At 53.0% G+C, this 14,289-nt stretch overlaps 1 protein-coding gene across 3 annotated transcripts in view; it reads left to right on the forward strand.

Moving 5' to 3' along the window:
• SYNE3 (spectrin repeat containing nuclear envelope family member 3) overlaps window positions 1-14,289 on the forward strand; it is a 108,768-nt gene that overhangs the window by 44,441 nt on the left and 50,038 nt on the right. For all 3 annotated transcript variants that reach the window (XM_025271472.3, XM_025271470.3, XM_006065042.4), the window contains exons 3-4: window positions 6,146-6,318; window positions 7,587-7,896. In XM_025271472.3, coding sequence (XP_025127257.3) covers window positions 6,146-6,318; window positions 7,587-7,896 — 483 coding nt within the window. The remainder of the gene's footprint in view (window positions 1-6,145; window positions 6,319-7,586; window positions 7,897-14,289) is intronic.

Raw genomic sequence — 14,289 nt, forward strand, 5'->3', positions numbered from 1 at the left:
CCTGTTGGCAGGAAGCCTAGATTCCCTGCCACCAAGCCTTGGTGCATGCTGTCTCCTCTGCTTGGAATCCCTTCGTTTGGGTCTGAGTGTGCCATGTGAAGTGAAATGCCTGCCACCTTGCCCACGAGTCTTTTCTGACCCTCTCCCCCAGCCCCAGTTCCAGCTCCTGATGCTCCCTATCTGTGAACAGCCCTGCACGGCACTTGCTGTCTTAGCATGCTATCCCTTTGCACCTTGCATGGTTTGGGGGCAGCTCATCACCCCGTGGTGGTGGGTCAGGCTTAGTTAGGTGAAGGCAAAGGTGATCCTTAAGGAAGGGCTGTTGGCAAGGGCAAGTGAACGGGCCCCGGAAGGCTCAGGAGCACTTCCATCAGCTGAAACCCTGAGCGTTGGGCCAGGAGCCTAGGTGGAGGGAGCCGCATCCTGGGCGCCCCACCCTGTGCTCTCCCACGGGGCTCAGACCCACTCGTTTTCTGTGTGCTTCGATGTTTCAACATCGATTTTGTAGTAAGAAAACATTTCACTCTTGCCTTCTGGGGAAAAGGAGCAGCAGTACCTTCCCCGCCTGCAGTCCGCGGGCCCTCACCCTGGGGCCTGGTGCCTGGGGCCTGGGTGCCTTCCCTCCACCCACTCAGCCATGTGCGTCCCCGGTGCCTGTTTGGAGAGTGACCAGATGTGCGTTTCAGTCCAGCTCTGAAGCTTAGTAGCTGTGTAGCCAGGAATAGGTCCCATGCCCTCCCGTGTGCTGAGGGCTGTGGGGTGCCCTCCTGTGTGCTCTCAGGGCTGTGGGGTGCCCCCTGTGCTCTCAGGGCTGTGGAGTACCCTCCTGTGTGCTGAGGGCTGTGGGGTACCCTCCTGTGCTCTCAGGGCTGTGGGGTGCCCTCCTGTGCTTTCAGGGCTGTGGGGTGCCCTCCTGTGTGCTGAGGGCTGTGAGGTGCCCTCCTATGTGCTCTCAGGGATGTGGGGTGCCCCCTGTGCTCTCAGGGCTGTGGGGTGCCCTCCTGTGTGCGGAGGGGCTACGGAAGCCTGCCGGTCCCTCCAGGAGGTAGGTGGGCATCTTCTGTGGAAGAGACTGGAGAGTGGCTGCTCCTGGGACAAGCTGGTGTCCCCCAGGCTAGCAGGTCAGGAGAGGCCTCAGGGGACAAGTGACGTCACTGCTGAGGCTTGAATGAGGGGCAGTGAGTCAGGTTGGGGGATGCAGTGGGAGGGAATGGAGGAGTCTGGGGGAGGAGGAGAGCGTGGGGTCTGGGGCGGGCAGGTCTGGGATTGAATTCCTGCTGTGTCCACAGCACCGGGGGAGAGTTTCCATTGTCCCCTGGGCTTCAGCTTAGCTCCTGGGGAGAGTGCTAGTTGTTGCCTTGCAGCGGGCAGGAAGGACCAAGGCCAATAGCTTACTGGCACACTTGGCGAAGGGCAGGGCACGCTGGCAGAGCCGGCCCAGGGCAGGGAATGTCCCTCACGGCTTCAGTGCAGGGACACCGTCTGTGGACTCTCCCCGGCCCCGCCCTGTACCTCCGGGGGCTGGTCTGCTAGGTCACAGCATCTTGTCTCTTCACCCTCTGGTTCCCAGCCTCCTTGGCCCTGCACTTGGGGCCTCAGCCAGGCTGCTTCCTAACTGGTTGCCAGGCCCCTTAATGGTCAGAGAGCTGCCACATCTCCTAGGACTTGGCTTCCAAAAGTCTGATGCCCTGAACGTGCCGTGTGTTTCCAGCTTTGCTGGAGCCCCCATCTCACGTGTCTGTGCAGCACTGAGGCTCGGTGACAGTGCTGCCTCCTCATGAAGGCTTCTTGGATTGCCCGCACCCCTCCTTGGAGCTCCACTTTTGTGGTCTCTTATGGCTCTTTTACAGAGAAGGCAATGGCACCCCACTCCAGTACTCTTGCCTGGAAAATCCCATGGACGGAGGAGCCTGGAGGGCTGCAGTCCATAGGGTCGCTAAGAGCTGGACATGACTGAGCGACTTCACTTTCACTTTTCACTTTGATGCCTTGGAGAAGGAAATGTCAACCCACTCCAGTGTTCTTGCCTGGAGAATCCCAGGGACGGCGGAGCCTGGTGGGCTGCCGCCTATGTGGTCGCACAGAGTCAGACACGACTGAAGTGACTTAGCAGCAGCATGGCTCTTTTATAGTCGTCTGTGCTCTTGTCTATAGACCCCAGCGCAGCCCACAAGCACTGGGCCATGTTTGTTTTCATCCCAGATTCTAGAACCCAGCACAGTACTCAGTATAGTACCCATCATAGTACTCGGCATAGAACTTAGCATAGTACCCACCATAATACTCAGCACAGTACTCAGGAGAGTGCCCATTGTGGTACTCAGCATAGCACTCAGCACAGTACTCAGCATTAGTACCCAGGGGAGTGCCCATCTGGCCTTGGCTGCATAGAGGGAAAGCCCTCACTATATTCCCCCAGCTTTCCTGACCTGCTTCTCCTCTCACTGAGCTTTTCCCTCCACCCAACCCCACCTAACTGTTGCCCTCACCTGGCTCCTTTGAATCAGAATTGCTTTGCCGTTGCAGTTCTGTGACCCCGTCCCAGCTGGCTCAAGTCTCTTGGCAAGCTCTCCTGGACTTCGTCCTTGTGGGGACGGGCTGTAGAAGAACCGCACACCAGCCCAAGAGCAGAATCACTGGGCAGAGAAGGAGGTGGAATCTGCTTCTCAAAAGTTGTTTGCCAGCTCAGCCCCAGCCTCTGGTCCCCAGGCCCGCAGCAGACCTGCCTCTGGCTGATATTCCGGTTTGGGGGCAGAGGTTTCTGCGTCGGGCCGGGTGGGGCTTGTGAACTGCCGGCCTTTGTGACCAGCTTCACTCTCTTTGGCAGGAGGCAACAGGCAAACCCCCCTGCAAAGGGCCGTGAATTTTGAGGTCTCCCACGTCCGCCTGGTCCAGCCTGTACCTTCCTGGCCAGGAATTGGAGGGCAAAGGTCCAGAGGCCTGCGGCAGATCACACGCTCAGGATACTGGACCTTGGGGGAGGGGCCCTTGACCTCACCGGGCCTTTCCAGGCTTGGCTGGTTCCTTCTGGTGTGGCAGAGATTGAACTTCGCTCCTTCCCCAAGCTGCTGGCTCTCTTCATTCACAGAGCTGGGTTCTGACTGAGCTTAAATTGGGCAGCAGCTGTAGAGGGGGCCTCACGAAGTGCTGCAGAGATGGTTCTGCAAAGCTGAGGTGTCTGCGGGTTCCCAGCACCCCTGCTGGTAAAACTGGAATCACTGTAGTGCCCATCTTGCCAGCTGGGAGTGGATGTGCGGTCTCCACAGCTCTGGGTGTCAGAAACATCAGATTCTTTTTTTTTTTCTAATTTATTTTTGGCTGTGCTGGGCCTTCATTGCTGCGCATGGTCTTTCTCTAGATGTGGTGAGCGCTTCACTGCGGTGCTTGGTCTTCTCACTGTGGTGGATTCTCTGGTCGCAGAGTGCGGGTCTAGAGTGTGCAGGACTTGGTAGTTGCGGCCCATGGGCTCAGTTGCCCCCCAGCACAGACACATCAGATTCTTAATTATTATTATTATTTCTAATCAAAATAGGTCTCCCTGGTTGACAAGATATTCATCCTCCGCCACCCTGTGGGACCCCTGCTCCCGAGTGGTGTGAAATGTTCTGTGCAGGGGTTGGGTGATGATCTTACTTAGTCCAGAACATTCCATGGTGGCCCTGGAGCCACCAGTCACTATGGTGTCTCTGTCTTTCCCTTTGCTGTTCACTGCTGAGTGGGACTTGGGGTCCCTGTTGGGTGTTTGCTGCCCCCATTACCTTCTGGAGTCCTGCAAATCCTGCTGCTCCGCCTGGCTCCTAAACCCCAAACATAAGCTCTTTCCTTCTCTTGAGGAATCTCCCCATTCTTCACTCTGCAGATCCCAACCCCACCCCACTCAGAGCACACAGACACAGCCCTTGGAAGGAGCTTGCTTAATCTCACTCTTTGCTAATACCTGTAGGTGGGGAAGCCCTCTATACTCTCATGATTGTCATCATCATCATCATTAACCATTCTCATGTGAAAGTCACTCAGTTGTGTCCGACTCTTGGCGACCCCATGGACTATACAGTCCATGGAATTCTCTAGGCCAGCACACTGGAGTGGGTAGCCTTTCCCTTCTCCAGTGGATCTTCCCAACCCAGGGATTGAACCGGGGTCTCCTACATCGCAGGCGGATTCTTTACCAACTGAGTTTATCAGGGAAGTCTCATATTAAGTAACAAAAAGGATTGGGATCATTGCCCATTTGCACATGTTGGGGGAGGGTCTGCATAATTCAATTCAGTCACTCAGTCTTGTTTGACTCTTTGCGATCCTGTGGACTGCAGTACGCCAGGCTACCCTGTTCTCCACCATCTCCCGGAGCTTGCTCAAACACATGTCCATCGAGTCGGTGATGCCATCCAACCATCTCATCCTCTGTGGTCCCCTTCTCCTCCTGTCTTCAATCTTTCCCAGCATCAGGCTCTTTTCTAATAAGTTGGATCTTCGCATCAGGTGGCCAAAGGATTGGAGCTTCAGCTTCAGCATCAGTCCTTCCAGTGAACATTCAGGGTTGATTTCCTTTAGGATTGACTGGTTTGATCTCTTTGCTGTCCAAGGGACTCTCAAGAGTCTTCTCATAATTGCTCAACGGTTCATAAAGTATACTCACATATCAATGATCCAATTAATAGTGTTTTTAAAAAGTAATTTTATAACCCTATGAGGTGGACAAAGCAGGGTGTTGTTATCACCATCTCAGAGTGATTGAGTGACCTGCCTGGGGCCTCACGGCTATCAGTGGGGCAGCATGGCACAGGGCAGGAGGCCCTCCCCAACCCCACCCACAGAGAGGGCTCAGATGGGCCAGCCCACTGGGACATCAGTCTGAGAAATCCAGTTGCCAGCCTCAGGGAGACAGGCTGGGGAACAGCTGGAGCTTTAGGCAAAGGCTGTGCTGTCAGTAAATACAATCAAAAGGCAGGTAAAAGGTAGCAGTAACAGTGAACAGCTGTGGGGTGATGGGGTATCCAGTGAGGGCCAGGCCATGTGCTAATGGTTCTCCTATCACACAAGTTACCATAACCCTGGGTAGCGTAACCATTGTCTCCCCCCATTTCACAGCCCTACCAAAGGTCACACAGGTAGCCACAGAATTGGAGTCCAGTTGGCCTACAGAGAGGCCAAGCTTTATTTGCCAAAGAGCTGGAATAATAACAATGAGTAATGACAGTAGCTGATGCTGATCAGAGTTGTACTATTTGCTAGACATTGTGTGTCAGCCTTAGTCCTCCAAAAAAGCCAAGGCCAAGATGACATTAAATGTGCAGGAAGTTTAAGAGGGAATCATCTGTGAGAGAAAATGAGGCGGGAACCCGGGAGGCTGGGAGGGACCAGGTCAGTCCAATGCAGGTCTGACCCCGAGTCCAGGAGGACAGGAGCTTCTTAGGCTGCCCTGCGAGTCTAAGGGAGTTTGGTAAGGCCCTGGGGTATCCTGAACCCATCCGAGGAGCCCAGGGTCCCCTAGGGACAGGCCTGCCCTCACGTTCCTGTTTGTGGTCACTGGTGGCAGCAGCTGAGGGATTGAGGCCTTGGTGCCAGCTCTAAAGTCAGAGATAATTCTGGAGCCTCAACAGGGGCCCCTGGCCGAGCCTGCTCTGGGCAGTAGACCTGAGAGGCAGATTCTCACGGCCCCGCATCCTGGGACATGCACTTTGGGTGCATTTTCTCAGTGAAGTCTGAAAAAAAAAAAATTCTGAGAGCTGAGTACGACTATACTCCCACTTTACAGACAAGAAAACCAAGTTCAGGGAGACAGTGACACTTGTCTGGATTTACACAGCTGGAAACAGCCAGCCTTGGAAGGCAGAGAACTCCTATCATCGGACAGCCTTGGAAGGGCGAGAACTCCTATCATCGGACAGCTTTGGAAGGGAGAGAACTCCTATCATTGGACAGCTCTGGCCGGTTCTGTGCTAATTAATCTCCATCACAGCTCGCTCTCACCCCAGACCCCTCAGCAGGCTGCCTGAGGTCACAGGAGAAGGGGCAGGGGCTGTGATTCGAACCCCAGCTCCTCTGGTCTCCATGTCCTGCCTCTTTCTGCGTTATGCCACCGTCTTCCCAAGGCTCTGGCTGTTGTCGTGTTGTCTAACTACTGGCTTCGTGTCCACAACAGAAAATATGCCAGCTGGAGCCAGAGGGCCGCGTGAAGGTGGATGTGGTGCTACAGGCGGCCGAAGCCCTTCTGGCATGTTGCCACGAGGACCAGAAGACCGAGATCCTGGCTCGGCTGAGAGACATCAAGGCCCAGTGGGAGGAGACGGTCACCTACATGATCCACTGTCACAGGTAGGGCGGCCAGGGACCCTGCCAGGCCTTCATCTGCAGGCCTGCTGCCGGCCCGCCATGCCCACCCCTGTGCTGGCCTGGGGCTCCCTGCCCGAGCGACAGCTCTCAGGTCCAGGGATGGCTGGGAACAGGATGCTCTCTTGGGATGTCAGCCAGCCCTGCCTGCCTCTTTTTAATTATAATCGAGCTTAATGATAATAGTAGACAGTGGGAGCCCATCGTGTTTTGCCCACAAGCCTCTTAGGAGGCTTGCCTTGTGTGCAGCCTCCAGCAGAAGGGGCCGAATGGCCCCGGGGGGAAGAAGCCCTGTTGCCTTGTTAGCACTTTAGTCCAGATTTTCTCTTTGTACCAGGGAGCCTGGTGGGGGTGGGCTCTGACCTGAGATTACTTTTTGCTCTGCTGGTTACTTGCTGTGTGGCTTCGGGAAAGCTCCTTGACCTCTCTGAGCCTCATGCATCTCATCTGGACAATGGATATCATTAAGTGTTTCTTAAAGAAAGTTATTAGGAGCATGGCGGGAGATACAAATGTCAAGAGCCAGGCGTGGCCCTCGGCATACAGGAGGTCTTTGATGGGTAGAAGCTACCAGCATCCTCTCCATCTTAGTAAAATCAGAATGAGCGGACTGACAGGACTTCCCTGCTTTCTGCTTTTCAAGCTCTTTCATTGGAATTCCAAAGTGGCTGGATGTTGGCTGCACCAATAGCCCATCTCCATGTTACAGATGGGAAACTGAGGCGGGTGCAGAGGCCGGGTGAGGCAGAGTTCGTGACATGCCTGGGAGCCACACACAGGCCCCCAGCCCTCTGTCACTGAGCAGTGACGAGCCCACAGATTCTATTTCCCCTGCAAATGATGATATACACACACTCCCCATGGCAGCCTTCTTGGGACAGCTAGTGGGCACCCATGTAGTAGGAGACGGGGTGGCTATGTGCGGAGTCCAGACACCAGAGAGAGTGACTGGAGGACACTGCATCACTAATGGGAGTTTCGGGCTCGGATTTGGGGTTCTGGTGGCCAAGGGCATCAGCAGGCTGGGGGTTCTCAGAGCGGGTCTGGAATCTGAGCTTCCCCAGTGGTCAGTCCCATGGGGCTTGCTTCCCAGACAGGAGGGTCTTGTCTAGTAGAACTGGGGTGAGGCCTGAGAGGGTGTTCTTGTGCCCCCCACCCACAACCCTCCTGTACCGGGGAGGGGGCAGTGGTACGGACTCCCCGCCCTGAGCCAGGTGGGGGATGCTCACCGCGCCTGTGGCTTCCGCCCGCAGCCGGATCGAGTGGGTGTGGCTGCACTGGAGCGAGTACCTGCTGGCCCGGGATGAGTTCTACCGCTGGTTCCAGAAGATGACGGTGGCGCTCGCGCCCCCCGTGGAGCTGCAGTCCAGCCTGAAGGAGAAGCAGTGGCAGCTGAGCCACGCCCAGGTGCTGCTGCACACCGCGGACCACCAGGCGGTGCTCCTGGACCGGCTGCTGGAGGAGGCGGCCTCCCTGTTCAACAGGATCGGGGACCCCAGCGTGGACGAAGATGCCCAGCAGCAGATGAAGGCTGAGTATGACGCCGTGAAGGCCAAAGCCCAGGTGGGTGAGGGTGATGGGCTATCTTCACCCATCCATCCATTTATCCCATCTACCCGTCCAGCCACTCATTTGCTCTCTAAACATCTATCCATCCACCTATCCACCATCTACTATCAACCCACCACCTCCCATCCATCCATCTCCCTACCCTCCTATCCATGTTTATCCACTCACTACCTATCTCCCCACTAAACTCCCAAAGCTCCCATTCACTGTCTACCCACTCACCACTGCATCCACGTACCTACCCAACCTTCCATCTACCCACCCTCTTTTTCACCCATCAGTTTACAAACTCGTCCATCTACCTCCCCACCGACCTAACCAGATCTCCTATTCCTCTATACAGCCACTTAGTCACTCAGCCACTGGTCTATTCATTCACCTGCTCATCAACCCACCCTTGTACTCTTCACGCAGTCATGTACTCATCCATTTCTCCACCACCCACTGTCCGCCCTTCACCCGTGTACCCACTGTCTGCTTGTCACCTGTCTCTTCACCCACCCACTCAAGCATTTTGTAGCTACCTACCCATCAATCTTCCCCCTACCCATCCACCCAGCCCTCCACCATCCATCCGCCCAATGACACATTATCTACCATCCAGATGGCCAGTGTTGCTCATGCTTAATACACATGTGGGTACTTAGTATGTGGGTGTTGACTGACTGATGGACCGTGAGCTTCATTTCCGCCTAACTCTTCTCTCCTCTTCCTCCCTCTCTCCTCTTTTCTTTAGTCCTTCTTCTTTGCTCTCTTTCTCTTCCCACAATCCCTCTGTTCACGCTTTGTCCCTATCTCTAATCTCATTCTTTTTTTAAAAAAATTAATTTATTCATTTTAATTGGAGGCTAATTACTTTACAATATGGTAGTGGTTTTTGCCATACATTGAGATGAATCAGCCATGGGTGTACATGTGTCCCCCATTCGGAACCCCCCACCCACCTCCCTCCCCATCCCATCCCTCAGGGTTGTCCCAGCGCACCGGCTTTAAGTGCCCTGTTTCATGCATTGAACTTGGACTGGTCTTACCTCATTCTTGCCTTGGTTTAAACCGTCCATTGAGTTATTATGTTCAATTTTGTTTCAAGAAATTCTGTTTGGTTTTGTATTATGTCTGTTCTTTGTTCCATTGTCCCTTTTCCTTTAAACTTTGCACTCCACCCAGATAAGGATCGGAGAAGGCAATGGCACCCCACTCCAGTACTCTTGCCTGGAAAATCTTATGGACAGAGGAGCCTGGTAGGCTCCAGTCCATGGGGTCGCTAAGAGTCAGGCACGACTGAGTGACTTCACTTTAACTTTTCACTTTCATGCATTGGAGAAGAAAATGGCAACCCACTCCAGTATTCTTGCCTGGAGAATCCCAGGGACAGAGGAACCTAGTGAGCTGCCGTCTATGGGGTCGCTCAGAGTCGGACACGACTGAAGCGACTTAGCAGCAGAAGCAGCAGCAGCAGATAAGGATGCTATCTGTAGGCATTCTAAGCATGCATATTTTACAGTCATCAGGCTGCTCAGGTAGCTGAAGTTCCAAGCCCGATGCTTTTGTCTGTCTGGTCTCCTAACATGGTGGATTGTTTCTGTGGGGACTTCGTAATTCTGAGCCGTGAGCTCATCCTATTTGAACCCTATCTGCAGAACCCTGTTACTGGGCCTGGCACTCAGAGAACTTGTGTTTGTTCCAGCCAGGGTGCTGTGGGAACTTACCTTCAGGATTTCTGTTTTCATGTCACTAAATTGTCTTGGGGGTCCCTAAATCAAGTGGGTTCTCTGCACTTGAAGCCCCAGCCAAAATGGTGCAGAGGCTCCTGGCTGCATACTCTGAAAGGTGAATGTTTCTTCCTTTGTTTTCTTAGACATAGCCCAGGCTGAAAGACATGTGCTTCTTTCCTGGATTGTGCTGGTGGGAAGGTTTTTTCTCTAGTCACCCTTTGACAGAAGGGGAGCCTCTGAGGGTTCTGCCTTTGGGCAGTGGTCTCCACCCTCTGGGACCCAGAGTCTTACCTCTTCCCGCAACCTGAGCAACCAAGGAGATGTCAAGCACACTTGTGAGTTTAGTAACCTGTTTTCTGTAGCACCTTTCCATCTGGTCCATGGGAAATCGCTTACCTTGGCATGTGGTGTGTGTGTGTGTGTGGTTCTGCATTTAAAACATGCCTACTACATTTTATCCAGCATTTCTGGCTGTGGTAGAAGGGTATTCAGGCTTCTAGTCTCCCATGTTGCTGGAGCTGGAAGTCTCCTGGGTCCTTCGAGTTATGGGAGATGGTTCTATAATAAGCCCAGATCTGGGAATCCAAGAGCAGGAATAGGATGCTAGCCTCTGAATGCTTGGGGAGGGACCTGGGTTCCAGGCAGGCTCTGCTGCTTCCCAGCTGTGTGGCCCCAGGGCCGCTCACCCTGAATGAGGGTGCATCTGAGCTCTTTGAAGACTGGAGAACATTTTCCCAGCATAAAGGATGACATCTGCTCTCAGTAGCTATGATAAAAAATAGCCACAACAATGGTGTCTGCCACACAGTAGGTGCTGGGAGCCATTTACTCAATGAATGAGAACCCTGCCCCTGCAGCTTGGAGGCTTGGAGGCCAGGCAGGTGGGTGGAGCTTGTCTCTAGGAAATGTTACCAGTTGGCCCTCCCTCACCGCATCCAAGTGACTGGAGCCAGCTTAACAGCAATCCTCTCTCCAGGTCTGCCCCGCAGGCCCAAGCAAGGAAGATGCCTGCGCATGGCCTCCTTGCTGTGACTTTACAGGAAACAGGTTCTTGTGTCAATCAACAGAGAGCTACTCATGCAGGAAGCAGAAAGTGGCTTTGTGTATGTGTGTGTACACCTGTGTGTGGAAGGGACATACTTGGGGCACCCATGAGCACCAATTCTGAAAAATGATCACCTCAGAGGTTCTTATCGTCCATCCAGGGGACTCTCCCTCCATCGGATCCCCCGCAAAAAAATTTTTAAAAAAATCATAGAAATCACGGCTCTTATTGGCTATCGCTTCCTTTTCTAAGTCCCTTCGTGTCTTTGACCTCACTTGCTAAGATCATGGCATCTGGTCCCATCACTTCATGGGAAATAGATGGGGAAACAGTGGAAACAGTGTCAGACTTTATTTTTTTGGGCTCCAAAATCACTGCAGATGGTGATTGCAGCCATGAAATTAAAAGACGCTTACTCCTTGGAAGGAAAGTTATGACCAACCTAGATAGCATATTCAAAAGCAGAGATATTACTTTGCCAACAAAAGTCCATCTAGTCAAGGCTGTGGTTTTTCCAGTGGTCATGTATGGATGTGAGAGTTGGACTGTGAAGAAAGCTGAGCGCCGAAGAATTGATGCTTTTGAACTGTGGTGCTGGAGAAGACTCTTGAGAGTCCCTTGGACTGCAAGAAGATCCAACCAGTCCATCCTAAAGGAGATCAGTCCTGGGTGTTCTTTGGAAGGACTGATGCTAAAGCTGAAACTCCAATACTTTGGCCACCTCATGCGCAGAGTTGACTCATTGGAAAAGACTCTGAGGCTGGGAGGGATTGGGGGCAAGAGGAGAAGGGGACAACAGAGGATGAGATGGCTGGATGGCATCACTGACTCGATGGACATGAATCTGAGTGAACTCCAGGAGTTGGTGATGGACAGGGAGGCCTGGCGTGCTGCGATTCATGGGATCACAAAGAGTTGGACACGACTGAGCGACTGAACTGAACTGAACTGACTGATCCTCTCTGTCTTCTTATGTTGTAAATAGAGAAGGTGTGTGTGACTGGGACCCCTTTTTTTAACTTAAAAAATAATCCACAGATAAACAGCAAGGTCCTACTGTATAATGCAGGGAGCTATATTCAATATCCTGTGATAAACCATAATGGAAAAGAACATGAAAGCGAATGCATATATCTGTATAACTGAATCACTTTGCTGTAGAGCAGAAATGAACACAAAATTGTAAATCAACTATACTTTAATAAAAAAATTTTTTTCTTTTAATAATTTAAGGATAGGATACCACTGGCCCTTAGAAAGAACTAGAAATCCTGGAGACTTCCTATGTTTGCTCCTCCTTTGGTGGAGCCCCAGGTCCTGGATGAGCTGCTGCACCTGTGCCCATCAGAGGAGAGTGGAGGGGGGCAGCTGGAACTCTTGTGGGTCAGGCTCAGAAAGTGGAAGCAGTGGTACATGGGAGGTTTCGAGTTCCTGGATGAGGGAGCAGGTTTTTTCCCCAAGGGTTTTCCCAAGGCAGAGCCCAGCTGGCAGCCTCCTGGTCTAGGAGTGTGGGGGCTCTGCCTTGTAAGGATGGGGTTAGGGTGGCGTAGGGGGAGCTGCCGCCTTGGCTGAAGCCCTTGGAGTTGCCAGATGAGCTGATGAATTCTGACCTTGATGTGGAAACTGGGGGGTGGGAGGGGGCGTTGCAGGATGATTGGACCCCATGAAAGAAAGCAGTTTGGTTTAGACTTTGGGGCTGTTGGCTGAAGCTCACAGATGCTTGATTTTCTCTTTCTGGATGTCAGAAGTTTGGGAGCTCTGTTGTAACTCATGGAAGCCCAGGTAGCTCTTGGAAGGGGGCTGGGATGGGGGTGGCAAACGTGGAGCTGTTTCTTGTCTGTCCCAGAGCAGGCTGCAGAAGGTTGAAAGGTGCTGGATGGGGAGGGGCCAGGGCCGACCCCTGCAGAGCCTCTGAGGTTATATTCAAGCTGTCATGTGAATGTGCACTTTGCTGGAGAGAACAGCCATAGTATCCACTGGATTCTAGATGGCGCCGTGACCTTCAGAAGACAGAAGCTACAGAGAGGGGCAAAGTTTTGCAACACCCTTACAAGGTTCCTCATTAGTAAAATAGGGAGTAGCCTTCCCACTTCCCCTGACATCAGCCTCCCAGGCATACCCCATACCGGACCTTCAGCCCCAGACAAAAGGAGAACAGTCTGGCTCCATCCTATGCAGGGTCGGGGACGTTGCATGTCCAGTAGCCCTGAGGTTCTTGGTGACCCGGATGCCTCCTAGTCACCTGCTCTCTGCACATTTGATGAAGGCCTCACCTTGTGTTAAAGGCAGATGAGAAAGCCACCCTGAGGAGGCAACTGAAATCCTCCTACCCCAGTGACGAGAGCCGTGCAGGGATCCCTAGAGGTCCAGGCCTGTTCTCAGGGTGGGCAGGGTCCCTGGGATAGTGTCTTAGCCTGCTTGGGACAGACAGAAAAGAACAGCATAGACAGGGCAGCTTTAAAAGCAGAAATCTCTTTCTCATGGTTCCAGAGACTGGGAGGTTGAAACTCAAGGTGTTAGCAGATTTGGTTCCCACTGAGGAGTCTCTTCTTGACTTGCAGACATCTGCCTTCTCGCCGTGTCCTCACACAGTGGAGAGGGAGGTGTCTGCAAGCCCTCTGATATCTATTCTTATAGAGGCATTAATCCCATCGTGAGGACCCCAGCCTCATGACTTCCTCTGATCCCGATTACTTCCCAAAGGCCCCACCTCCAGATATCATCACTTTGAGGGTTAGGGCTTCAACAGGTGAATTTGGGGAAGCTGCATCTCAGTCCATTGGAAATACTGTATGTATTACTTTTATTTACTTATTTACTTCTGGCCGCCCTGGGTCTTCACTGCTGCTCATGGGCTTTCTGTAGGTGTGTGGGCTTCTCCTGTTGCCAAGCATGGGCTCTAGGGCACACAGGCTTCAGTAGTTGTGGCACATGGGCTTAGTTGCCCCACTGCATGTCTGGAATCTTCCCAGACCAGTGATCAAACCCGTGTCCCTTGCATTGGCAGACAGATCCTTAACCACTGGACCACCAGGGAAGTCCTATTAATACCTCAGCTTTCACCAAGGAGTTCTTTCCATCATTTCTTCTGCTAGTTAACAGGCCACTATCTTTGCCTCTAAAAATCCAGTTTTGACTTCTGATATGTTAATTAGCAAGGCCTCTGGTGTTGGTAGGGACAGGACCACAGAAGCATGGTAGGGGCCACTCTGGACTGGGGCCTTTGAGACCACCCTGTGGCATGGGGCGGATTCTTGACCAAGACAAAGGGCTAAGCCCGGGGATGAGCAATGGCACAGTCAGCCGAAAGCAACTGAAAGTTAGGAACGGACAGAGCAGGCTGGTTGCCAGGAGGCGGGGCCTTCTTGTTTACTTTGCCCGTGGTTTTCAATCCAGTGATTCTGTTTTCAGAGGGCCAGGCAAATAGTAGCATCCGCCTCCTCCCTGCCTCCCGGGGCAGGGACCGTGTTTGTTTGGCATCTCGGCCAGGAATCAGGGCCCTTCCTGCAGCTCTTTGCAGAGGCATGATTCCACACTGCCCTTGTTAATTGGTTGGGTTTTGACATTCCTGACGACTCTGCCCACACAGATGGGTTAATTGTTGGGTCTAATGAGAGGAGGTGGAGC

Source organism: Bubalus bubalis, chromosome 20 (assembly GCF_019923935.1).
Source record: "Bubalus bubalis isolate 160015118507 breed Murrah chromosome 20, NDDB_SH_1, whole genome shotgun sequence".
NCBI lineage: Eukaryota > Metazoa > Chordata > Mammalia > Artiodactyla > Bovidae > Bubalus > Bubalus bubalis.